At 42.1% G+C, this 26,194-nt stretch overlaps 1 protein-coding gene across 1 annotated transcript in view; it reads left to right on the top strand.

The window, feature by feature from the left end:
* The window catches only part of LOC137544297 (multidrug and toxin extrusion protein 2-like), a 109,984-nt gene that overhangs the window by 5,247 nt on the left and 78,543 nt on the right, over positions 1–26,194 (top strand). Inside the window, exons 2-9 of the mRNA XM_068265352.1 lie at positions 2,454–2,555; positions 2,963–3,031; positions 8,790–8,938; positions 15,765–15,807; positions 16,829–16,873; positions 23,060–23,157; positions 25,099–25,196; positions 25,312–25,425. Coding sequence (XP_068121453.1) covers positions 2,454–2,555; positions 2,963–3,031; positions 8,790–8,938; positions 15,765–15,807; positions 16,829–16,873; positions 23,060–23,157; positions 25,099–25,196; positions 25,312–25,425 — 718 coding nt within the window. The remainder of the gene's footprint in view (positions 1–2,453; positions 2,556–2,962; positions 3,032–8,789; positions 8,939–15,764; positions 15,808–16,828; positions 16,874–23,059; positions 23,158–25,098; positions 25,197–25,311; positions 25,426–26,194) is intronic.

Here is a 26,194-nt window from a genome sequence, read left to right as displayed (position 1 = left end):
CATTCACCAAAATGTTTTATTGACACAGAAATGCACAAAAGGGACTGGTTGTGTCAGAATACAATTTCACATCTAGGAATACATTCTATTCCAGTTTCTCACTGTGGGTGGATCACGTGCTGTACAAAGGTTACATAATTTATGCTGTTTGAGTCATTTACAGAGTAAAGTACACAGCAAGTATTTTTGTTGTGATTTTTTTTTTGTGTGCTTTTATCATGTGAAGTTTAAAGATGACCGATATAATGTACAAACATACAGTTGTAAAAGATAACCTATAGGAGAATCTAATTTTGAGTGCCAAAATATTTGATGTGCAGTTTTATCAGTTTAAACAGTATTGCAAAGTATTGTTATACTGTACATCAATAGATGCTTTTTTTTTTCCTTTCACAAACCTTCAGTAAATCCATGTAGTACCCCCCACTCTTTTGGGGGATACTAATTCACATCATGGTTTGCTAAAATCATCTTGTTCTATAAGGGCCCATTCACACTAGAAATTGCAAAACACTAGCGATTAGCATTAGCGTTTTGCTCCGGTGATTTTTTTTGCACGATAAACGTATTTTGCACTGTACTATTTTTCACGATGTTTGCGTGATCATGATTCTTTACATTGCAATTGCTCAAAAATCGCTTAAAAGCACTGCAAACACTGCGTTTGCGTTTACCACAAATTAACGGCGATCACGGCAGTGAGATCACTGCCAGATACTTAACATTACACTAGAGCTTTTAAAAGCGTTAGCGATCACCTGCGATTCTGCGATTTGTGGTGAACGGCCGCTAATTACCTAAGTGGGACTGGGCCCTTAAGAGGGGAAAAAAACATAGATACAATTGTACTTATAAAGGGATTAATGCCACACAAACACACACAAAAAAGAAAATCCTCAACCAAGTGTATCTCTGCTACAAGGTCTTTTCCTATAGATTTTGGAGCCTAGCACAAATGGTACTGTTTGCTAAGACAGAGTCAGATGGTCTAATGGTTGTCGTCATCATAGGTGGTAACAAACTAAATCAGGCAAAAGGACATCCAATGAAAAAAACAAGCAATGCTCAAGCAATAAAGTAATTTATTTGGGGAAAATGCATTAACATAAGTAAAAAAAATAAGAGGTTTGCAGCAGGGCTGTGGAGTCGATACAAAAATCCACCGACTCCGACTCCTCAGGTTAGGATTCCACCGACTCAGACTCTTCGACTCTGACTCTTCTAATTTGCATATTACAATCTTGTTGATTGGAAGTATGTAACATGAAATGCATCTCTTAACTGCCAACGCTTAGGAATTTTAAAAGTCGATTGAAGTGAGAGGGATATGGAGGCTGCCCTATTTATTAACTTTTAAACAATACCAGTTACTTGAATATCTGGTGGATCTTCTGCCTCTAGACTAAAACTATTCCTTGGTAAGAGTACTTGTAGAAGGTACAGACAGGAACAAAATACATCTATCAGGCCCTAGACAATGTGACTGTGGGTACATGTAAGAGTGATGTGCAGGTACTCTGCAGGGGAATGAGGCAATTCTTCCTCTATTACACATTCTTCATGCACAATCTGAACCAGGTTTATGGGTGATAGACAACACCTCTGTGTTCAATAAGCACAAAATTCTCAGTGGATTCCCTGCAGCTATGTTGGGAGTGCATATGTAGAGTATAGTACTACTGTGTAACAAAGTACACCTGAGACAGATGAAATTAAAGTTTTATACATACCTGGGACTTCCTCCAGCCCCCTTCAGGCTAATCAGTCCCTCGCTGTCCTCCTCCACCACCTGGATCTTCTGCTATGTGTCCCGGTACTTGAGCCAGTCTAGCGTAGTGCGCATGCACACACTCCGCCGCCGGGAGCGTACTACACCTGCGCAGCACTATTGCACAGATGCAGAATGCTCCTGGCTGTGGGAGCGGCACACAGCCGGACTGCACTGACTGGCTGATTTACCGGGACTCAGCAGAAGATCCAGGTGGCAGAGGAGGACAGCGAGGGACTGATTATCATCGGCGAACATCCCCAATCCATCTGGCAGTGATCTGCCGGTGGATACTTGGCTGTAGTACAGATATCATGGAGGGAGGAATGTAGCCTGATGTAGAAGGAGATACTGAAACACAATGCCAGGCTTGCTCTGGTGTCTACAATGCCAGGCTTGCTCTGGTGTTTACTTAACACACATACAATTACATTGATAAGCAGTTAACAACTGTTAAGTAAGTTAAAAGTAAAGTTACTTATGTCTTAAGTAAAGATACTTATGTCTTAAGTATGTTTAAAGTAAGGTTACAAGCTTATGTCTTGAAAACTATGTAGCACCTAAGAGGTAGGAGGTATAAATATTTTGAGGTTTTTGTTTCAGAAGAGTGTCATGATTATTGTTTTAAAATATTCATATCATACCAGTATATCATATCGTACACTCTCAATATCTTCTTTTTTAGTTCCTTACTCAAATGATGGTCTTCTCTATTACTATTGTGAGCTCCATATTCTGTGGTCATTTGGGGAAGATTGAACTGGACTCAGTAACGCTTGCTGTAGCTGTAAGTATTCATCCGTAACTACAGTAAAAATGCTATTTTAATTTTAAATGTTTAGTTCCGAGCTGTATCGTATAGTGATGTTATACATCTCACTCAGACATCTGGGAGGTACAATATACACTCCGCACTAGAGATTGTATTTCCCCTGCTCTATTAGCAAAAGTGGGACTTTGTTGCGCTTTGTCTCATGTTTGCTGACAAATCTACAGTACCTCACTTTTTTTTTTTGCTATGCAGAAGGTCAAATTTTTTCTACTTTTTAGCGAGGTCACAGCAATTGCCCCATTATCAGCTTTCTTAGAAGTGTGGGTTGCTGTTTTATTCTCAGTAACCAACCTTGTGATGGTAGATTAGTTTTGAACTGAATACTAGCATTAACAGTTTTAAATGTTATTTTATATCAATAGGTTATAAATGTCACAGGGATATCTGTTGGCTCAGGTTTAGCCTCTGCTTGTGATACACTCATATCTCAGGTATGTAGCCCAGTATTGTAGTATTGTGTAATGTTGTGTTGTTGCTTGTGTAAATCATAAAAGAGATCCCCATTACTATTTGTTTTATGCATGAAACTGCTACCATCAGCAGTCAAGAAATTCCATGACATCACTAGAAACTGATTTACAGGCAAACATTATAAGTTATTAGTAAATTATGTGCAGCTGATGTTCACCTTACCCTAACTGTTCTTCTAAACACACTTCCTGATCTGCACAAGCTCCTATGACAGTTTGGCTCCTGATCCAGTTATACATTAATCCATTCCACACCAAAACACTAGTCCTCCCTAATTGACATGGCAAATATAATAGAAGTGGTCATTCCCATACATCTGTTGTCAAATATTGCTAAGATACCCGTTGATTACGTCCATCTCTAACTATGACAATCTACTCAACAGTTGTGCCACCCACTGAGCAAAGATAAGATGTTTACCGAAATCTTGGAGCCCACTCAAGTTATTATTTAATTATTTATTTATTTTTGGTAGTATTTACTGAGTATGGCTGTATTACCTAAGCGACTTTGAGACACTTTATATGTGAATTCCTACAAAGATCATCAATTTCTTACAGAGAGACATAATAAATTACATCTGGTCCTCCAAGGCCTACTGAATACTGCACTGCAAGATATCTTTAAACATTATGTTGTGACCCATGTAATACATTTGGTTGCATGGATACCCTTACATGCTTATACCAAGTGGATGGATGGAAATTAAAAAATATGGCTGACTATGTGCCTCTTTAGGTACAGGGCTGTGACAAGCCTTTAGAACACTTACATAAAAACAATCATATGTAAATAATAAAGCCCATCTAAAGTCAAAGGTTAAAAAATGTAAAATAGGGCTAGTGCTGTGAGTGCAGTATTGCCCTGCCTGTGTTATCTGCTCAAAAAAATATTTTCCAGAGCGTAGTAATACATGGCCTGTTCCTCTTCTTGACGCCTGTCATTCTGCTTGAAGCTAGGACAGCTTCGCTGCTTCTTAGGTTTATCCAGTTCTTACTTCAGGTGAAGCATGCAAGCTCTTGTGCATCCTGATTTTAGGATATATCAGGTTGGGCTGCTCAAGCAGTAGTGGCACAGTTCTAATTCCATGCAGAATGACTGGCACTTCAACACAGGAAATTATTGTCTTGGTAGGTAGGGCAGGCAAGGCAGCACTGCAATTCCAATCCTAGCCCTATCTGATTTTCAACTTTGACTTTAGATGGGCTTAAAGAGGAACTTTAGCAAAAACTGGAAGAAAATCAATACGTTGCAAAGCGAGAAATTAAAAAATAGAAGAGATATCAATAAATGATTGGTATTCCCCATGTAATATTTGTTCATATTGTATGATCCACAATCATCCTGCATGTAATCATCTTTACTGCTGGCAGACATGAAGAAAAAAACAGACAACACCAACTTCCATTATCTATAACCACACCCCTAACAATGTGATAGGCTAAAGGCAGTTATATATATATATATATATATATATATATATATATATATATATATATATATATATATATATATATATATATATATATATACAAATGCACAGAGGGAAATACTGGTTGCTTGGCAGTTGGAAACAGCCATTATTTCCCATAATGCAATGAAGTTCACAGACAGGAAACTGTAGGGGCCTAGGCCCAGATATCACACTGTGGGAGCGGTTTCCCCACAATATCAGTCATACAGACTGATGGTCTATTCAAGAAAAGGTAAAGATTTGGGAAAGGGAAAGGTATCAGCTACTTATTGGGATGAAGTTCAGTCCTTGGTTTAAGTTCCTCTTTAAATTCTCTGTCCCGATTTGTACGGCTATAAAGCTGATTTATACTCTATCTGGGGTATCCATTTTTTTAAATGTAATTTTTGCGTTATGAAAAGTTTTGTACATTGTAAGGAGCAATGGTAAAAACACTACCTACCCTGTTTTAAACTTACAAAAACAGAGCGTTCCCAAGATAAACTGTCAGATGTGTGAAAACCTATTGCCAATGTTAAATTAGCCTAGGTGTTGAATGTTAGTAAAAGGTCTGTTTGCTCTGTGCAGGCAATTATTCTATCTAGGAGGTGGGCATTGCAATGGTAGCACAGTCATGGGCAATGACCACTTACTGAATTCCCATCACTGGCCACAAGCGTGCATGGTGTGTGCCCATTTTATGGTTAGTAAATTCTATTTTAGTAAATTACTTTTTTTAAAGGTTGGAAAAATTGGAAATTATTTTGGGTTTCATTTACATAGTTACATAGTTACATAGTTATTTTGGTTGAAAAAAGACATACGTCCATCGAGTTCAACCAGTATAAAGTACACCAGCCTGCTCCCTCACATATCCCTGTTGATCCAGAGGAAGGCGAAAAAACCCTTACAAGGCATGGTCCAATTAGCCCCTAAAGGGAAAAATTCCTTCCCGACTCCAGATGGCAATCAGATAAAATCCCTGGATCAACATCATTAGGCATTACCTAGTAATTGTAGCCATGTATGTCTTTCAACGCAAGGAAAGCATCTAAGCCCCCTTTAAATGCAGGTATAGAGTTTGCCATAACGACTTCCTGTGGCAATGCATTCCACATCTTAATCACTCTTACTGTAAAGAACCCTTTCCTAAATAAATGGCTAAAACATTTTTCCTCCATGCGCAGATCATGTCCTCTAGTCCTTTGAGAAGGCCTAGGGACAAAAAGCTCATCCGCCAAGGTATTATATTGCCCTCTGATGTATTTATACATGTTAATTAGATCCCCTCTAAGGCGTCTTTTCTCTAGACTAAATAAACCCAGTTTATCTAACCTTTCTCGATAAGTGAGACCTTCCATCCCACGCATCAATTTTGTTGCTCGTCTCTGCACCTGCTCTAAAACTGCAATATCTTTTTTGTAATGTGGTGCCCAGAACTGAATTCCATATTCCAGATGTGGCCTTACTAGAGAGTTAAACAGGGGCAATATTATGCTAGCATCTCGAGTTTTTATTTCCCTTTTAATGCATCCCAAAATTTTGTTAGCTTTAGCTGCAGCTGCTTGGCATTGAGTACGATTATTTAACTTGTTGTCAATGAGTACTCCTAAGTCCTTCTCCAAGTTTGATGTCCCCAACTGTATCCCATTTATTTTGTATGGTGCTAGACCATTAGTACGTCCAAAATGCATGACCTTACATTTGTCAACATTGAATTTCATCTGCCATGTATGTGCCCATATAGCCATCCTATCCAGATCCTGTTGCAATATGACACTATCTTCCTGAGAGTTAATGATTCTGCACAATTTTGTATCATCTGCAAAAATAGCAACATTGCTCACTACTGCATCTACTAGGTCATTAATAAATAAATTGAAGAGCACTGGACCCAGAACAGACCCCTGTGGGACCACAGCTAACAGTCTCCCATTTTGAGTATGATCCATTGACCACAACTCTTTGTTTTCTGTCCATTAGCCAGTTCCCTATCCATGAACACAGACTCTTCCCCAGTCCTTGCATCCTCAACTTTTGCACCAGACTTTTGTGGGGAACAGTGTCGAAGGCCTTTGCAAAGTCCAAGTATATCACATCTACAGCATTCCCAATATCCATATTAGCATTCACTACCTCATAAAAGCTGAGCATGTTAGTCAAACAGGACCTGTCTTTAGTATCTGTTGACTCGAAACTAACTTCTACATCTTTGGTTTTAGGTAGATAGTGGAGGGTTGGCTAACTTGTTTTATTAATCAATAATCATGGTTTTGGTCATGAGGATTACTGAATCTTGCATATCGCAAATCATGCGATAGATTCCCTATAATCATGGAAGAAATTAACTCTTCCTGGATTGTGCTGTAGATTTTAAAGAGAATCTGTACTGTGAAAATCTTACATAAATACCAGACTGTTTGTTGTCTTCTCCTAGCCCCCTCTGTGACCTTTTCACCGCACCCCGCTGCTTTCTTGGTGATAAAATCACTGTTTTATTCATTGTTTTTGTAAACAATGAAGATGGCCACCGAGCAGGAAATACATCATCAGAGCAGGTGCCTGTTTGCAGTGGCTCCTCTCAAGAGTGACTTGACTGCTGGAATGTTACTACTACTTGTTGCCTAATGCTGGGAATACACGGGTCGATCTGGCGGCCGATTAGCTGCCGGATCGACCCCAGCTGCGTCCCCGCTCGTCCGCGCGGGTTGGATTACCGCTCGTCTCCGGGGGCCAGGGGCTTGATCGGACCAGCTGAATATTATCAGCTGGTCCGATCAGCTTGTCGATACACGGTACAGAAACGTACCGTGTATCCCCAGCATTAGCTGCTTGTCTGGGCTTTGAACTGATCTTTCTGCACTCACAGCTGTTTACAAGGTCACAGCTCAGTGAGCCTGCAGAGAAGCTGGCTGTGAGCAGAGACCTTGCCTGTGACTCATACACAAAGCACACACCGAGCCTGGAGGGGGCATGCAGGGGATGTGCTTAACTTCTCTCTATCACAGCAGAGGCAGCACATTCCTCCCTGGGTCGACAAAGCTTGACAAAGAAAAGAAGATTAGATATATTACAGAGACAGTGCAACTAGAAAAGGCTGCAGTAATCCAGACCACATTAGAGCAGGTATAGGAACTTATAGGATAGAAGAAATAAGGCTGAACATGTTGTTACAGAGTCTCTGTAAAATGTACTATGGGAAAATAAATTCACTTTATAGCATGTGAAATGATTTGGGTTCTTTGGTGCACATAACTGCCCACTGGGCTTCCCAAAGATAAAAGAACTTTGTGGGTGATTCATCCCACTGGCACTGTTCAAAAACCAAAATATTGGTAGTGGATTGTCCCATAAAGTTGTACATTGTTTACATTAACCTAAAAGTGAAACACTTAGGAAGTACCGTATTTTTCGGACCTTAAGACGCTCCTGACCATAAGACGCACCTAGATTTTGAGGACACAAAACACGGAAAAACAAAATATACTAAACCTGTGGTGTCCATGGTGCAGGGGCATCTTATAGACCTTTTCCCCCAAATTATTATTTACCTCATGTGTCCCCCTGTACATTTTGTGTCCCCCTCTGTCCTGTCCAATCACAGCACTTCCTTTGCTACTCAGGAAGTGCTGTGATTGGCTGCATGGATAAGCCTTGGTCCCGCCCGTGGGACCAGCACATCCTATCAATGAACAAGCAGATGTGGGTGGATTTAAATCGGCATAAAGGAGTGAGGGGAGTTACAGCTTCCACCCGCTACTGTTATGGAATGCTGGCTGCGATCTAATGGATGCAATCTCCTGTGGCTGCAATAGGGCTCTGTGGACTTTAAAGCCCAATAGCCCCAGCAGTTAGCATCAGTGCACACACTTTCAATCCGTGACAGACGGCCACTGCTTCTGCAGTTCTTGACCTCCCACAGAGAAACTATTTGAGGTACTATGGTGGTGTGGGGCAGAGGGGGCACAATAGAATGCTATAGGCTCTGTGGACTTTGAAGCCCAATAGTCCCTGACAGCACATCGGTGCACAGAGAGAGGAGAGAAGAGACAGGCTGCACCATGTAAGGTATATTGGCGCAGGTGCAAATTGTAGTATTCGGATCATAAGACGCACTGACCTTTTCTCCCCATTTTTTGGTGTAGAAAAAGTGCATCTTATGGTCCGAAAAAGTTATTCTCTTTTAATGCAAGCATGAAGATCACATCAGCTGCCTGAACCCTCAACAATTTATACGATTATTAATTCTTACTGTAACCTTTTAGACATATGGAGGCAGAAACCTGAAGCGTGTAGGAACAATTCTACAGAGAGGGATTCTCATACTGTTGCTGTGCTGCTTCCCCTGCTGGGCAGTATTTCTCAACACAGAGCAATTGCTGCTGCTGTGCAAGCAAGATCCACGTGTAGCCAGGTGAGTAGGGAAATATTCTTTGCGTGTGTGACACAGTTAGAATTGTAATTTTTAGCAAACTTGCTAATAACTTATGTTACTGTGCCTATTGCTATAATTCATATAGACTTTTAATAAGCATGATAGAATAACAGTATAGTCTCCCTACGCCTCTCATGTGCAGCGCTAGCACAGTAGATGCCGACCTGGTGAGGTCGACATCTGCATCGGTGGGGCCCGGGAGTCATCGGAGGTGATGCTTTCCCTGATGCTACCTTTAAAGAGAGTCTAAAGCCTAATAAAATAATTATTTTTATCTGCTACATATGTAAAGCAATATTACCTGTACTGAAACGCTGCACTCCTGTGGCAAAACGAGGGCTTTATACCCCCAAAATCTCCGGGCCAAGAATGGGAGAGCACTTCCTGATAGAGGCAGAGCTTAGCACTGTAGCTCTGCCTCTACTAAAGTCAATCTCCACCGATCGCCACCTCTCCTCGCTCCTCTCAGTCTTCCTGCACTGAGAGGGGCGGGGAGAGGCAGAGATCCGCTTGCAGACTGACTTCAGTTGAGGCAGAGCTACAGCTCAAAGCTCTTCCTCCCCGGGCAGCAAAATCGACGACTTTGAGAGTCATGGATCTTTGCCCCTGGATTTCAGGGGTATAAAGCCCTTGTTTTGCTGCGGGAGCGCAGTGTTTTAGCACGGGTAATATTGCTTTACATATGTAGCAGATACAAATAATTATTTTATTAGGCTTCAGACTTTCTTTAAGTATATAACTTGTTTTTTGGTGTAAAGTTACAAAGTTATATGTTTACTTTTGGAGGTAAGTTTTAGGTTGCATTTACAGATGGTAAGTGTGGGGAAGTGCAAAACCGTTGTGGAAGGAATTTCCAGATAAGGGGAGTAATTTGAGAAAAGTCTGTATGCAAGAATGAGAAGAGGTGATTAGAGAGGATGAGAGGAGAATAGCAGAACAGAGGTTGTATGTAGGATGGTATCTGGAGTTAAGTGCAGATATGTTAGATGGCACCAGCCTATCAAGCTTTTTAGGTGAGAGCTAAAATTTTTACTTGTATCATTTATGTGCTAGGCTGCTGGTGGAGAGACATACAGAGGTTCAGCATAAGATAAGTGGGAGGGGGAGCAGGCGTTGTCATGCAGCAAAATTCATGATGGACTGCAGCAAAGCAAGGAATCAGGTAAAATGGGTGCTGGAGCTCTTATGGAAAAAAATGGTGCCGCCATAGACTCCTATTATAACAGCTGCAAATTGTGGCACAGAAGGGACATTTGGGCGCATGGCAAATGGCAATTTTTACCTCTGTCACCGTACATTATCATTGTTTTTCCAGCGAGCTTTTATCTGCTAACATTGTTATCTTATACCACATTCAACAAATTTACTTGCTTTAAGTAAAATTAAGATTTACAAATTGCCGCAATTAAGTAAATTTTGGCGGCATAGTGGCGGACGTAATGGAATTGCAGCATAGAAGGTACATTTGGGTGCATGGTGACTGCCAGTATCCAGCGCTTGAAAGCGGCAAAATTTAACTTGTTTCAAAGCACGTTGTCGTTATTTTCCACCACTCTTTTATCCGCTAATTTTGCGGTATATGCTAATTTTGGATGCATATCGGCAGACGTTATGGGATTGCGGGACGGAAGGGAAAGAAGCGCATGGCGACTGCCATTATCCAGCGCCTCAAAGTGCCAAATTTGTAGTATATGCCGCTCTCAACAAATTTACCAGCTTTAAAGAGTAACTGTTAGCCCCCAAATTGAAATTTAAAACACTATTGCAATGTTTTATTAATTATATAAGTGAGCCAAAAAGCCAATGTACAAGTTAAAAATCAATCTAATTTTGTTACTATCTAACCTTTTCCCCCAGCTCCGGACGCAAGCCGCATATCAGATACTGTAGCATGCAGAGCATGCCTATGTCTGCCCGCCCCCCTCTCCCCCCCAGGACCAGGTGCCGATATATTCTCCCCACCGCAGCTGACCGCTCTGACACGGAGAGAGAGCGGCAGCACTTCCAGAGCAGCACCGCAGAGCAGCCGCCGCCGAGTCACATGTGAGAGAATCACATGTGAGAGAGATGCACGGCGCTGGCTGCTCTGCGGTGCTGCTCTGGAAGTGCTGCCGCTCTCTCCGTGTCAGAGCGGTCAGCTGCGGTGGGGAGAATATATTGGCACCTGGTCCTGGGGGGGAGAGGGGGGTCGGCCAGACAAAGGCATGCTCTGCATGCTACAGTATCTGATATGCGGCTTGCGTCCGGAGCTGGGGGAAAAGGTTAGATAGTAACAAAATTAGATTGATTTTTAACTTGTACATTGGCTTTTTGGCTCACTTATATAATAAATAAAACATTGCAATAGTGTTTTAAATTTCAATTTGGGGGCTAACAGTTACTTTTTAACTAAAATAAGACACATGAATTGCAGCAATGGATTGCATTGCGAATCAAGTCAGTTAGCAGGTTGGCCACAAAGAAGGGTCCTGCAATAGTCAACAAAGCAGGTGGTTTTGGCGCCTGGAGCTCACCGCTGGGCACCGAAACCAGATGCCCCATAGTAGCAATGTAATGCTGTGCAGTTGCCGGACCCCGAATTACACCTCCCTCCGAGTTGTGATGACTTGCGATGAGGGGGAATAGTATTTAACGCCGCCGGGGAGTTTTACGGCAGCAGGGAGAGCCATCATTCTGCTCTCCTGGTGCCCGACTCACCGACGGCCATACAATACGTACGCTTAGTCAAGCCAGGAAATGGTGGTATGTACAGGAAATCCAACTTTGTTTTGAATTAGGAGTAGGGATGATCAATGATATGCAATTTTTTGGGGAGTTGATGCAAATGTATGCTAAATTTTATGCAAATATATGCAGTTTCTGAAAATAGACCAATCGATTTAAACCCAGTTTTAAATTGATTGGTCCATTTTCAAGCTGCATGTATTTGCATAAACCCGGAAGAATTTGCATCTCTTTGATCATCTCTAATTAGGAGGGAGCAAATATACTGTATGTATTTTATTTGCAGTGGACAGGAAGTGATTAGGGAGATTCTGTGATGTAAAATTTAAAGGAGAGTGCTGAATCAAACATTTAGGCAGCCGGCCTGAGTGTTATTAAATCTAATTGTTACGTCTGGCAGGAGAGTTATACACAACAAAGAAATGCATTATATATTGTACAGACCTTTCCTGCTTTGCACAAAAATCATTTAACAATCATTTAACAAGCTAATATTCAGACTAAGAAAACGGTAATAATCTGAACCAGCACTGCACAAGGTGGCCACTACAGGTCTTTGGTAAGCATTTAGATAATTCTTGTAGATTAAATGTATAACCATGTTATAAAAGTTAATTTGTTGCCACCTTGCTCTTCTATGAAAAGTCCAAAGATAGCAGAGATGGCTGTGATAATGTTTGACTTTGCACAGTATACATTTCTTAGTTAAAGCAGCAGGGACAGCCACACTATCCCAGGAAAAAATACCTATATAAGTAGATAACTACTTGTTCTACTTGCATAACAGATGTATTGTACTGTCCACGTTTTATTTCAGTGAATTGTACTGTATATAGTAAATAAAGATAATTCTGTTCCTGGCATTTTCCTTCTTGCTTCCCAATGACCGAAGCCAATCCTGGTGTCATTTCCTCACTTACATTTTTTCCTAGAAACTGCACTGTCATAGCTAGCTTGCTTTTAAACACACCACTGAACTGCCCTCAGCCAATCAGTGAGAAGCAGGAATGTGGGAGGGATGATGACAAGCTTACTTCTCATTGGCAATGGCAGAAAATGAGCCAGGCTAATTAAGATAAGATTATTTACAGCAGAAACATTTCTTAATAGATTGAAGTGCTTGCACTGCAGGGTAAGGTTGCTGGCTGCATATTAACCCCCCTGGCGGTAAGCCCGACCTGTGTTCGGGCTCCGCTTTGTGTGCTGAAAGCGGTGAGCCCAAACACAGGTCGAGCTGGCTGAAAACACTGCGCGCACCGTCTCTCTGGGTCCCGCGCGCTGATCGCGCTGCACAGCGGGACCCAGGCTTCTCCCTCCCGCCCGCCGGAGTCCCCATTACCTGTCTGATCTTCCGGGACCCGGCGGCCGATCGGTGGCATGGAGCGGCGGTGCGGCGTGATGTCGGGGGGCGGCGTGCGGTCATGGGGGAAGGAGGGAGGGAGTCAGGGAAAAAAAATTACAATAAAAGACTGTGATTGGCCACAGGGGTAGGGAAGGAGAAGGAAGAATAAATAAATATAATAAACAATCTGATTGGCCACAGGGGGAGGGAGAGTAAAAAAATGAAAAATAACACACATTATCTGATTGGCCACAGGGGGAGGGAGGCAGAATATATATATATATATATATATATATATATAAAAAAAAAGTAATCTGATTGGCCACAAGTAGCATTGCATTGAATACAAGTTAGTTTGTATTCAATTCAATGTCGCCATTTGTTCTCTGGAGACCGTGGCTGCTGGCTGTTTGATCTGTGTGTTGCTGATTATTGATTATTGGATACCCGTTACTTATTTTTGCCTGGATTTTTGACTATTCTCTTTGCCTTCTCCCTGTACTGATTTTGCCTGGACTTTGATTGATTTACTGTGTACCGATTTTTGCCTGGACTTTGACTACTTTTACTGCTGCCTGTACCTATCTCTGCGTGGATTTGACAACTCTCTGCCTGCCGTTTTCACTGACCTCTGTCTGCCTGTATTCTGCTATGGCGTCAGCTTCAAGAAGGCAGCTCGCTGCGGAATCGCTGGTGGAGTTGGAGGACAGCGATTTGCCGTCACTGGCGGACTCAAGCGACAGTGACGCACCTGGGGACCTCTCATCCGACCCAGGTAGCGACAGCGAGAGTGATTCCATCACCACGGATGTTAGCGATGTCCGAGTCTGGTGCCCCATTGACCTTTCTCAGGCACCGTCAGCCACCCCCTCCCCCCCCCCCCGTTTTCCTTTTACTGGGGAACCTGGCCTGAAGAAAGTGTGTGAGCACAACCCCTTGGCCTACCTGCAGCTCTTCTTTGATGAGGCCGTTATTGAGAAGATTGTGGAGGAGACTAATCGTTATGCCACCCAACAACTGTCTGCTCCACGATGCCCCTTCTCAAGAAGCAGGACCTGGGAGCCGGTGACCAAAGAAGATATTTGGCTATTTTTGAGGCTTATCATTTTGCAGGGAGTGGTGGGGAAGCCCCTGCAGAAGTGGTATTGGACCACCAACAGAATGATAGCGACCCTGTTCTTTGGTACGGTGATGAGCGAGTACCGGTTTTCGCTCATCATGAAATTCCTCCATTTCGCCAATAACGACACCTTTGAGGAGTCCACTCACCCTGCTCCCAAACTGAAAAAAATCTGGGAAGTGTACGAGATGGTGGTGGAGAACTTCAGGACCACGTATGTTCCAGAGCAGGATATATCCATGGATGAGAGCCTGATGGCTTACAAGGGGAGGCTGAGCTGGCTGCAATTTATAGCTTCTAAGCGGGCCCGCTTTGGAATAAAATCTTATATGTTGTGTGAGTCTTTAACCGGGTACATCTGGAATACAGTTTTGTACACCGGAAAGGGAACAAAGTTAAATCCCTGGCTCAGCGACTATGGAGTGGTGACAAGTTCAGTTTTATCACTTGCTGAGCCGTTACTGGACAAGGGATATTGTCACCACGGAAAATTTTTATTCCTCCCCGGAACTCTTTGAGATCCTCATAAAGCGTTGCACTGATGCCTACGGCACAGTTAGGCCGGACAGGCGGGAGATGCCAACATCTTTTGGGAAGCAGAAATTGAAACCTGAGGACATAGCTGCTTGGCAGAAAGGAAAGATGCTGGCTCTCCGCTGGCGGGATAAAAAAGACGTTTGTCTCCTTTCCACGGTCTGACACCTCCACTGTTCCCACCAGAACGAGAGGAGGAAAGGAAATACAAAAGCCGCAGGTTGTGGTGGACTACAACCTAACAATGGGTGGAGTGGACAGAGCAGACCAAGCAGTGACATTTTATCCCGCAGTCCGCAAGCAGCAGAAGAAGTACTACAAAAAGATATTCCGACATCTTCTGGAGCAGTCCTTGTGGAATTCTTATGTACTTTATAAGCAGCGCAGTGAAAGGCCAATTACTCACGCGGACTACATATGGAGGATGTGCGAGTGTATCTGTTTGAGGTACCAGACTGCCGCAGATGCCAGAACCGGGCGACGTGCCTCCTATGTAGTTAACCCGGAGCGACTCACTGGCCGGCACTTCCCGAAGCACATATCTCCCACTGCCAAAAAAAAAACACACCAATCAGGACATGTGTGGTGTGCTGCTCCAAGACTGATGAGAGGGGCAAAAAAGTCAGGAAGGAGTCGCACATCTACTGCCCTGACTGCAATGTTGGACTCTGTGCTGCTCCCTGCTTTAAAACTTATACACGGGAGGTGTACTAAGTATACATATACATAGTGTATAATTATCTTCTTGCTGCCTTATTTGTACAGTTTTTCCTATTTTTTTAGTTTATTGATACATTTTTTTATTTCAGCAAATTTGTGTTCCAGTCTTTTATTTATATGCAGAATGTCTACCAGGCCTTTATTCTGATATATTTTAGTGAGTTAAGACTTAAGAATTGGAGATCTAAAATTCTTGAAAAAAAAATCTACCGCTTTTGACTCCTAATTCCAGATAGAAATGCACCGCCAGGGAGGTTAAACACAGATCAGTGTGTAAATGGAATTTTAATGTTGTGGCTGACAATCCCTGTTTAATGAGATGTACAGTCTACAGATATAAATTGCAACATTCTCTTATGTTTTAGGTTAACACAGAAATATGTGATGATTTTCATGCCTGCTCTTCCTGTAAGTTTTTTTTTCTATTATATTATCAAATAAATATTCAGAATCAAAATCTTTATTTCGCCAAGTGCGACCGAAGTCGTACCCGGAATTGGTTGTGGTTCACATTGTGGCATTGGTAATAGAGCAAAGAAAGAATTGACACTCACTAAATATTTTAGAAGAACAGGAAATGATTGATACTAAGAAAAGAGAAAATCTGATAAAGACAAAAATGAGGCGATGGTAGATTCCGTTATGCGGACTTCAGTTTATGCTTAGTACTTGGTACTTTGATAAAAGACCAGTGTTTTCCCCAGGCTCTTTTAGCCGGGTCCTCCACCCGGCTAGTTTTGGTGAGCACCCGGCTGTCATCGGCTCACCTTCTCCTATGCTGTAAGCATAGTTGCTCACACAAGCAATGGCCCTGTATTCTTTCATCTCGCACCACCCGGCTACTTTTTCATACCACCTGGCTACCATTTCATGCCACCCGGCTGGAAAAAAATTCTGGGGAGAACACTGAAGACTCTAAAATTATAAAGGGGAATAAAAAGAAGCACACTTATCTACGAAAAACAAGACCACATGGAATCAAGCAAACATACTTCATTCATAAAGAAATCTTAAAGGACCACTATTGCGAAATTTCTAAAAAATAAAACAAAAAAATATTTATTTTGGAAAGAATGCTAGTAGAAGGGATAGTGAAGGGTAGAGCATTAGTTAAAAAATAAATCACCCTGCTGTTTACACATACACTACACTTCACTATCCCTTCTACTAGCATTCTTTCCAGATTGAATCTTTTTTTAGTTTTATTTTATTTTTTTTAGAAATTTCGCGATAGTGGTCCTTTAAGAAGTTTACCATAAACACAAACCATCAAATAACACTTAGGCCCTACTACTGGGCTGATACATTCAAATGGGTCAGTAGGACATTTTGTGGATCTTGTTTGAGGAGTGATTTTTATATCCTTGTTTGTTGAAGATAAGTGTATCTTTTTTTTCTTGTTTTTATGTTTTCTGTTTTGTTATTCCAGGCTGTTTTCCTTTACCAGTTACAGACACGATACTTACAAAATCAGGTATGTCACTTTATTTTTTCATTACTGACTTTAACATGGCTGAGTGTACTGAATTTGGAACTTCAGTGAGGCATCTAAATGTGAGGCGTCTAAAGGTCTCACATGCCAGTTTCCCTGCAGAAAAACTGACAAACACCAATTATGAACAGCATTTGTAATAAATTAAAAAGGTGTTTATCTGTTATGACTGCCTTTAACCACTTCCCTACCACAGGTTATTTTTCCTTAAAAGCCAGAGCAATTTTCACATTTATCGCTCCTCCCATTAATTGACTAATAACTTTATCACTAATTATCACACCTAAATGATCAATACAGCAAAGTCCCCGTTATCCATAACTTGGGCATCTGGAAGCCTCAGCTAACTGGCATGCCTAACGGGCAGTCCTTGAGTTTTCCTCAGCAGAATTGACTGATCCTCTGTGCGTCTTCTATACTTGCTGCAGCTCCCAGGGGTCTTCCATGTTTATGTACAGGTCCCGTCATGTCATGTGGCCCACATCGAGTCACGTGACATGCCAGAACCCATAGGCAGAAGGCGCCGGAAAAGCTGCTAGGAGCTATAGGGAGTATAGAAGATGGTGCCCGGATGATTGGTAAGGTGCTTCTTCTTTACAGAGGTTAGTTAGTTAGTTTTATTTTCGCCTGGTTGCTCAAGCAACTGGAAAGCACCATACATAAGGCAATTCCTTCTTGTGCTGGATACTGGGCATCTTGCTGTATGTTTTTTGTTTTTTTTTTTCTTTGCAGGACTAACTAGGCTTTCTTTGGATGTTACTTTTTTGCTAAAAATTATTTTATTTCCTATGCATTTTAAAGAGATTAAGAAAAAAAATTGAAAAAAGTAATTATTTCTATTATTTCTCATTTTGTAGTCATTATAGTTTGAAAATAAAGTGCTACTGTAGATAAAACCCACACATGTTATTTGCCCATTTGTCCTGGCTCTTACATTTAAATGACTTCCCTAGTACAATGTATAGTTTCCATTTTGTATTTATTTATGCTCAATAATTACAAGGCCTTATTTTCAAAAATAACTAACAGTAATATAGCCTCGTGACATACATATAAAAAGTCCCTAAGGTAACAAAGTATTTTTTTAACAAAAATGTTGGTAACTATGGGTTGGGGGTAGAAGGGATAAATAACATACAAGTTTTTTTTAATGCATTTTAATTAAATTTTACTTTTTTGTCCACTAGATGTCTCTACATTGTATCATGTTTACTTAAAGGTGCACTATGTCGAAAAATTGTAAAATTTAAAATATGTGCAAACATAGACAAATAAGAAGTACGTTTTTTTCCAGAGTAAAATGAGCCATAAATTACTTTTCTCCTATGTTGCTGTCACTTACAGTAGTTAGTAAAAATCTGACAGAAGCGACAGGTTTTGGACTAGTCCATCTCTTCATAGGGGATTCTCAGCAAGGCTTTTGTGCTTTACAAAGATATTCCCTAAAAAGGATTTAAACAATGATGCTGGCCAGCTTCCCTGCTCACTGCACAGTTTTTGGCAGTTGGACAGAGCAACTGCCATTCACTAAGTGCTTTTGAAAGTAGATAAATCCCTGAGAATCCCCCCATGCAGAGATGGACTAGTCCAAAACCTGTCACTTCTTTCAGATTTCTACTACCTACTGTAAGTGACAGCAACATAGGAGAAAAGTAATTTATGGCTCATTTTACTCTGGAAAAAACGTACTTCTTATTTTTCGCCATAGTGTCCCTTTAACAGTACACAGGAAGTGAGTGCGTGTGTGTGTTTACTTGTTTTTTATGAATGATCACTGGCTTCTCGCTGAAGCCAGTGATCATTTATTTACAGGTATTTGATTGGCTTTGGTAAGACGTTCCCATTCACTGATCAGTGCTTGGCAGGAAGGCAACAGGCAGAGATGGATTAACCTTTTACCGACTGCCTAACGCCGATAGGCGTTGGTAAGGTGGCAGCCCCAGGACCGCCTAACGCCCAAAGAGCGTCAAGAGCAGTAGGCGGGGATTAGCAGAGAATGAGAGCATGCGTGATTGTTTACTGCCGTGACATGGAGCGGAGCTCCGTGTTCAGCCTACTAGCCGTGATCGCAGCTGACAGGCTGTGTTATGGCTGAAAACAGCCATTATCTACATGTACAGCGCTGCAATCTCCTTCAGCACTGGACGGGGACAGCTCAGTGACAGAACAGTCCCCTCTATTGGCCCAAAAGATGTTTGCCTCTCATAGGCTGATGCCTATGAGAGTCGATCACACTAATTGGCTCTCGGGGGAGCGGAGAGGGAGGGAGAGAAAAGATAAAAATAGTAATAAAAAGGAAGTTTTTATTTAAAAAAAAAAAAAAAAAGAACAAATAATAATAATTAAAAAAAAAAACCTTGCAGCACCAATCAGATGCCACAAACCGAGAGCTCTGTTGGTGGCAACAAAAGGGGAGCAGATTCATTTGTGTGCTAAATTGTATGGCTCTGCAGTGAGCAGTCGAAGCTGCTGAGTACTACATTGTAAAAAATCGCCTGGTCACTAGGAGGGGTGTAAGCCTGTGGTTTTTAAGTCATTAAGATGTAATAGATCCCTAGGCAAGGTAGTAGACTTGGGGCCCCCTTGTGATCCTTTTTGGTTAGCTGAAGTGGAAAGAAGTTAAATAAGGTGGCAAGTGGGCCCCTTGACATCCATTAGGCCCCAAGTACCTGCCTAGGTTGCTCTGGCAACAGAGCCACACTTTTCAACTAAAATTAGGAAGTGCATATATATATATATATATATATATGTATATATACAGTGGGTTGCAAAAGTATTCGGCCCCCTTGAAGTTTTCCACATTTTGTCACATTACTGCCACAAACATGCATCAATTTTATTGGAATTCCACGTGAAAGACCAATACAAAGTGGTGTACACGTGAGAAGTGGATCGAAAATCATACATAATTCCAAACATTTTTTACAAGTAAATAACTGCAAAGTGGGGTGTGCGTAATTATTCGCCCCCTGAGTCAATACTTTGCAGAACCACCTTTTGCTGGAATTACAGCTGCCAGTCTTTTAGGGTATGTCTCTACCAGCTTTGCACATCTAGAGACTGAAATCCTTGCCCATTCTTCTTTGCAAAACAGCTCCAGCTCCGTCAGATTAGATGGACAGCGTTTGTGAACAGTAGTTTTCAGATCTTGCCACAGATTCTCGATTGGATTTAGATCTGGACTTTGACTGGGCCATTCTAACACATGGATATGTTTTGTTTTTAACCATTCCATTGTTGCCCTGGCTTTATGTTTAGGGTCATTGTCCTGCTGGAAGGTGAACCTCCGCCCCAGTCTCAAGTCTTTTACAGTCTCCAAGAGGTTTTCTTCCAAGATTGCCCTGTATTTGGCTCCATTCATCTTCCCATCAACTCTGACCAGCTTCCCTGTCCCTGCTGAAGAGATGCACACCCCGAGCATGATGCCGCCACCACCAAATTTGATAGGGGGATGGTGTGTTCAGAGTGATGTGCAGTGCTAGTTTTCCGCCACACATAGCGTTTTGCATTTTGGCCAAAAAGTTCCATTTGGTCTCATCTGACCAGAGCACCTTCTTCCACATGGTTGCTGTGTCCCCCATATGGCTTGTGGCAAACTGCAAACGGGACTTATGCATTCTGTTAACAATGCCTTTCTTCTCGCGACTCTTTCCATAAAGGCCAACTTTGTACAGTGCATGACTAATAGTTGTCCTATGGACAGAGTCTCCCACCTGAGCTGTAGATCTCTGCAGCTCGTCCAGAGTCACCATGGGCCTCTTTACTGCATTTCTGATCAGCGCTCTCCTTGTTCGGCCTGTGAGTTTAGGTGGACGGCCTTGTCTTGGTAGGCTTACAGTTGTTCCATACTCCTTCCATTTCTGAGTAATCGCTTGAACAGTGCTCCTTGGGATGTTCAAGGCTTTGGAAATCTTTTTGTAGCCTAAGCCTGATTTAAATTTCTCAATAACTTGATCCCTGACCTGTCTTGGACCTGTCTTGTGTGTTCTTTGGACTTCACGGTGTTGTTGCTCCCCCCCATATTCTCTTAGACAACCTCTGAGGCCCTCACAGAGCAGCTGTATTTGTACTGACATTAGATTACACACAGGTGCACTCTATTTAGTCATTAGCACTCATCAGGCAATGTCTATAGGCAACTGACTGCACTCAGATCAAAGGGGGCCGAATAATTATGCACACACCACTTTGCAGTTATTTATTTGTAAAAAATGATTGGAATCATGTATGATTTTCGTTCCACTTCTCATGTGTACACCACTTTGTGTCGGTCTTTCATGTGGAATTCCAATAAAATTGATTCATGTTTGTGGCAGCAGTATGACAAAATGTGGAAAACTTCAAGGGAGCGGAATACTTTTGCAACCCACTGTGTGTATATATATATATATATATACATACATACATACATACATACATACATACATACATACATACATACCGTATATACTCGCATATAAGCCGACCCGCATATAAGCCGACCCCCCAACTTTTCCATGGAAAAACAGGGAAAAATGATTGACCCCCATATAAGCCGGGGGTAGGAAATGCTGGATTGGTGCAGGCCACGTAATCCCCCCAGTGTGTCCCAGTATAGCTAGTATAGTGCCCAGTATGGGTATGTAGTGCCCCAGTATAGCTAGTATAGTGCCCAGTTTAGCTAGTATAGTGCCCAGTTTAGCCAGTATAGTGCCCAGTATAGGTAGGTAGTGCCCCAGTATGGCTAGTATAGTGCCCAGTTTAGCTAGTATAGTGCCCAGTTTAGCCAGTATAGTGCCCAGTATAGGTAGGTAGTGCCCCAGTATGGCTAGTATAGTGCCCAGTTTAGCTAGTACAGTGCCCAGTTTAGCCAGTATAGTGCCCAGTTTAGGTAGGTAGTGCCCCAGTATAGCTAGTATAGTGCCCAGTATAGCTAGTAGAGTGCCCAGTATAGCTAGTAGAGTGCCCCAGTATAGCTAGTAGAGTGCCCCAGTATAGCTAGTAGAGTGCCCCAGTATAGCTAGTAGAGTGCCCCAGTATAGCTAGTAGAGTGCCCCAGTATAGCTAGTAAAGTGCCCAGGTTAGCTAGTATAGTGCCCAGTTTAGCTAGTATAGTACCCAGTATAGGTAGGTAGTGCCCCAGTATAGCTAGTATAGTACCTAGTATAGTGCCCCAGTATAGCTAGTATAGCGCCCAGTTTAGCTAGTATAGTGCCCAGTTTAGGTAGGTAGTGCCCCAGTATAGCTAGTATAGTACCCAGTGTAGGTAGGTAGTGGCCGGTATAGTGCCCTGCTCCCCCCGCTGCTATTACCTGCAGCGGCTTCCTCGTCCCCGGCGGCGCTTCCTCTTCCCCGCTCTCATGCCTCTATGAAGAAATCACAGCAGCGCGCCCGGCGCTGCTGCTCTGATGATGCAGGGGGCAGGAAAGAGCGCGGCTCCCTGTAGCGGCGATCTGCATCGCCTTTACCATGGGAACCGCTCTTTCCTGCCCCCTGCATCATCAGAGCAGCAGCGCCGGGCGCGCTGCTGTGATTTCTTCATAGAGGCATGAGAGCGGGGAAGAGGAAGAGCCGCCGGGGACGAGGAAGCCGCTGCCGAAACAAGTAATAGCAGCGGCGGCGGGGGGAGCGGGCAGGGGGTAGCGGGGACCACGGACCACCAGGGAAGACTCGCATACAAGCCGACCCCCCCAACTTTTGACCCCCTTTTTGGGGGTCAAAAATTCGGCTTGTATGCGAGTATATACGGTACATACATACATACATACATACATACATACATACATACATACATACATACATACATACATACATACATATATATATATATATATATATATATATATATATATATATATATATATATATATATATATATATATATATACACATACATACATACATATATATACACTCTCCTGATCCTGAAGTGAAGTTAGATATGTCTAGCATCTAAGATCTGGAACTGGTTCATTATGCCAAGATACAAACTGGCAGACTAGTCCAGCTATGATGATGTTAGAATCCGCATCCATGTCTGCTGTGTAGAGATTCTGTTTATCACTTGACAGTACCTAGATCATCATCAACTTACTAGCACATGTCATTGTTCAGGAATTGTATAAATGCATTCAGCCTTTTGTAACTATTTACATAGGATACTAGTTAAGAGATTTTCTTATTTTCCAGAACATCATATGGCCACAAGTTATTACGGGTTTGGTAGTAAACCTCATTAATGTTGCTATGAATGCAATACTTCTCTATGCACTGAAGCTTGGAGTTGAGTAAGTATGTGTACTGTTTTACTATATATTATAAAGTATATATTTTTTATTTCCTATCTCATTATTGTTTGGGATAGCATTGTCTTAAGCCCGGTTCACATTGGATTTTAAAGCCAAACGGATCCGGTAACGTGGATCCGGTTTCCGCTTCACCAGATCCATAAAGCTTCATTCACACTGGCTAAAGGATCTGTGAAAACAGATCTAATCACCGGTCTATCTGACCCGATTTCAGTTTGGGCCGTGCACATGAGCACGCAGGTGAGGGAGGGTTAACTTACCAGGCTTCTGTCTTCCTCCTTGCATCTCATATCGCGTCACGTAACTACCACAATTCCTCCTTTAACCCGGAAGGAGGAAGTTTGGTAGTCACATGACGCAACGTGGGGCACAATAGGAGGAGAAAATGGAAGCCTGGAAAGAAAGCCTCCGTTCCACCCGCCGACCTCCACCCCCCAGTGGAGCATCCCCACATCACCCCCCCCCCCCCCAGACCCTCTCTCCCAGTGGAGCGTCCCCACATGCCCCCCCCCAGACCCCCACCTCTAGTGAATTAGCCTTCTGAACGGTCCGTTTCTTTACTAGTGTGAAGAAATGTTCCGTTATCCCATTGCCCCCAATGCAGGGCTTCATTGTCCTTTTTGGTCCGCTGGGCTCAGCGGTCCGGAAAAATAGGTGCTGCAGCAAAGCTGTGTTCCGTTCATCAGAACGTATGCAACAGATCCGTACGAACGGATGCATGTGAACAATTCCATAGTTTAACATTGGATCTGTTTGTATCCGTTACATCTGTACAGTTTTCGTTCCGCTTATGGTCTGCTTTTTAATGCTAATGTGAGCCGGGCCTTAGTGTGGTCATACTCAGATACATTATTCCCAAATGTACTGCTAAACTGCTGAAAATGTTGATGAGCGTGTGCTGGCTGGTTGCTCTATTCTTCATTTGAGGTTGTTCTGCAGATTAAATTTAAATTATAGACAGTGCACCCATGTATGGTGCGTTGTCATTTATTCAGGCCAAATATCATTATGGGGACTGAACTAGTAAAGTAAATAAATAAATACTGGGGATTTCTTCACTTGAAATAAGGAACACACTTGAAATAATGGTGTTAACCTCTTCTAACATGGCTGTTATCTGACAAAATTAATCCAACTGTTACTGTCCATGTTCTTTTAAAGGGAACCAGAGATGAACGTTTCACACAAAATAAACATATCACTTAATAGCTTGTAAAGAATAAATGCTCTACCTGATAATTTTGCCGCTCTGGTGTGCCTTTTTTAGTGTTTTTTATCCATTATTGCTCCAGGAAAAATCAAATATGGCCGCCAGCTCATATCCCTTCTCCTTCCGGGTTATATGAGTTGTTCTGGATGTGCTGTCTAGGCTATATGAGACTAGGCTGCTATCTAGGCTATATGAGAAAGGCTGCTGTGTGCTTTCATTTTGGTATGATGTACTGCCTGTAGGAAGTGTCTCTCATAGGAATGAAACTGCCGTTATTATCAGTATCTAGTGCACACAGAGCACACAGGGATCATATTGCAGCCACAGAGCTTCTCTCTCAGCAGAGCAGCCCCTCCCAGTCATCACAGCTCTCAGTATGCAAAGCAGGAAATCTAAGCCAGGAGAGGGGAAGGCTTGGGCTTGAAAACACTTCACAGAAGAGTGACTCAGCTATAATGATTCCAGGTCAAACCTCGACTGAATAGTCGGTGGATTCTTATCACAGCTGCTAATAGACTAATTAAGCAGATAACAATGAAACTAAAAGCAGGGTAGGTGTTTACTGTCATGTTCCCACTGATAAATGTAATAAAATACATGAGGGTGCTTCATCTCTGGTTCTCTTTAAGTATACATTTACGGTACGTCACTGAGCTGGCAGGATGCATAAATACACTGCAACATGATTAAGCATTTTTGTTTTTCCACAGGGGATCTGCTTGGGCTAGTACTTTATCTAATTTTGCCATGTCTGGTCTGCTTTTCATCTACATCATTGTAAAAAAGCTTCATTTGTCAACATGGGGCGGTGCGTAAGTATGAATAAAACATAAATATAACTGGGAAAGGTTTTGGATTATGTTATAGCAAGCCTAGTACATTTCTGTCTACTGGATTTAACATTCACAATGTGTGTGCTTCAGGTTGGTCCACAGACTGTTTACAAGAATGGGGCTCTTTTATACGCTTGGCTATCCCCAGCATGCTTATGGTGTGCATTGAGTGGTGGAGCTTTGAAATTGGAGGCTTTTTAGCAGGTTGGTATCTTGTCTGTGTCCCAACATCTGCAAGTGAACTTATTAAAATTCACACTTTGAATAAAATAAGTATAATATTTTGCTATTAACAAGCTGGAATACTATTTTGAAGTAGAATGAACGTCAAATAAAGAAAACAGCTTGGTACACACCAAAATGACAGCAACAATGTTTAAAACACACTGGTTTATAGTTAAAACAATTTCAATGCACAGGGTTGATGAAGAATGCAATAACATTAGATTTAATTAACTCCTGGCATCATTTAGTTCTTACAGAATTCACTATGTGTAAGAAAAACTCTGACTTGGATGTAGACATTCAGTGACAGAGGAGCACATTCCTTTTATGATATAATATAGTCTATGCATAATCATCTTGTCTGATGTAGGAACAGGTGCTTTCCGTTGTGCTGAACTGCTGTTGGCAATGGGGTCAATTCATAAAAGGCTGTGGGAAAGAAAAATCTTGTCTGGAAAAATACCACATTCAGTATTTTACACTTATGTGTGGTAATCCATAAACATTTTCACAGGTGCGGTAAATTACCAAAACCCTTTGACAAAAACATTTGCAGTAACACAGTGAGAGCATTGAGAGGCATCCCAACATTACTTTAGATGTACATGTTTTGTTAAACTGCCTCTGCTTGCTCTGAATCTGCTCTAAATTAGATATGGCCCGAACGGTTCCAGGCGAACTTCCGGTGGTTCGCGTTCGCCATGTAACACAAACTTTTCCGGAATTTCGGTTCGCCCCCATAGTGCAC

The sequence above is a fragment of the Hyperolius riggenbachi genome, chromosome 2 (genome assembly GCF_040937935.1).
Source record: "Hyperolius riggenbachi isolate aHypRig1 chromosome 2, aHypRig1.pri, whole genome shotgun sequence".
In the NCBI taxonomy this organism is placed as follows: Eukaryota; Metazoa; Chordata; class Amphibia; order Anura; family Hyperoliidae; genus Hyperolius; species Hyperolius riggenbachi.
This window is presented reverse-complemented; position numbering and strand designations above follow the sequence as displayed.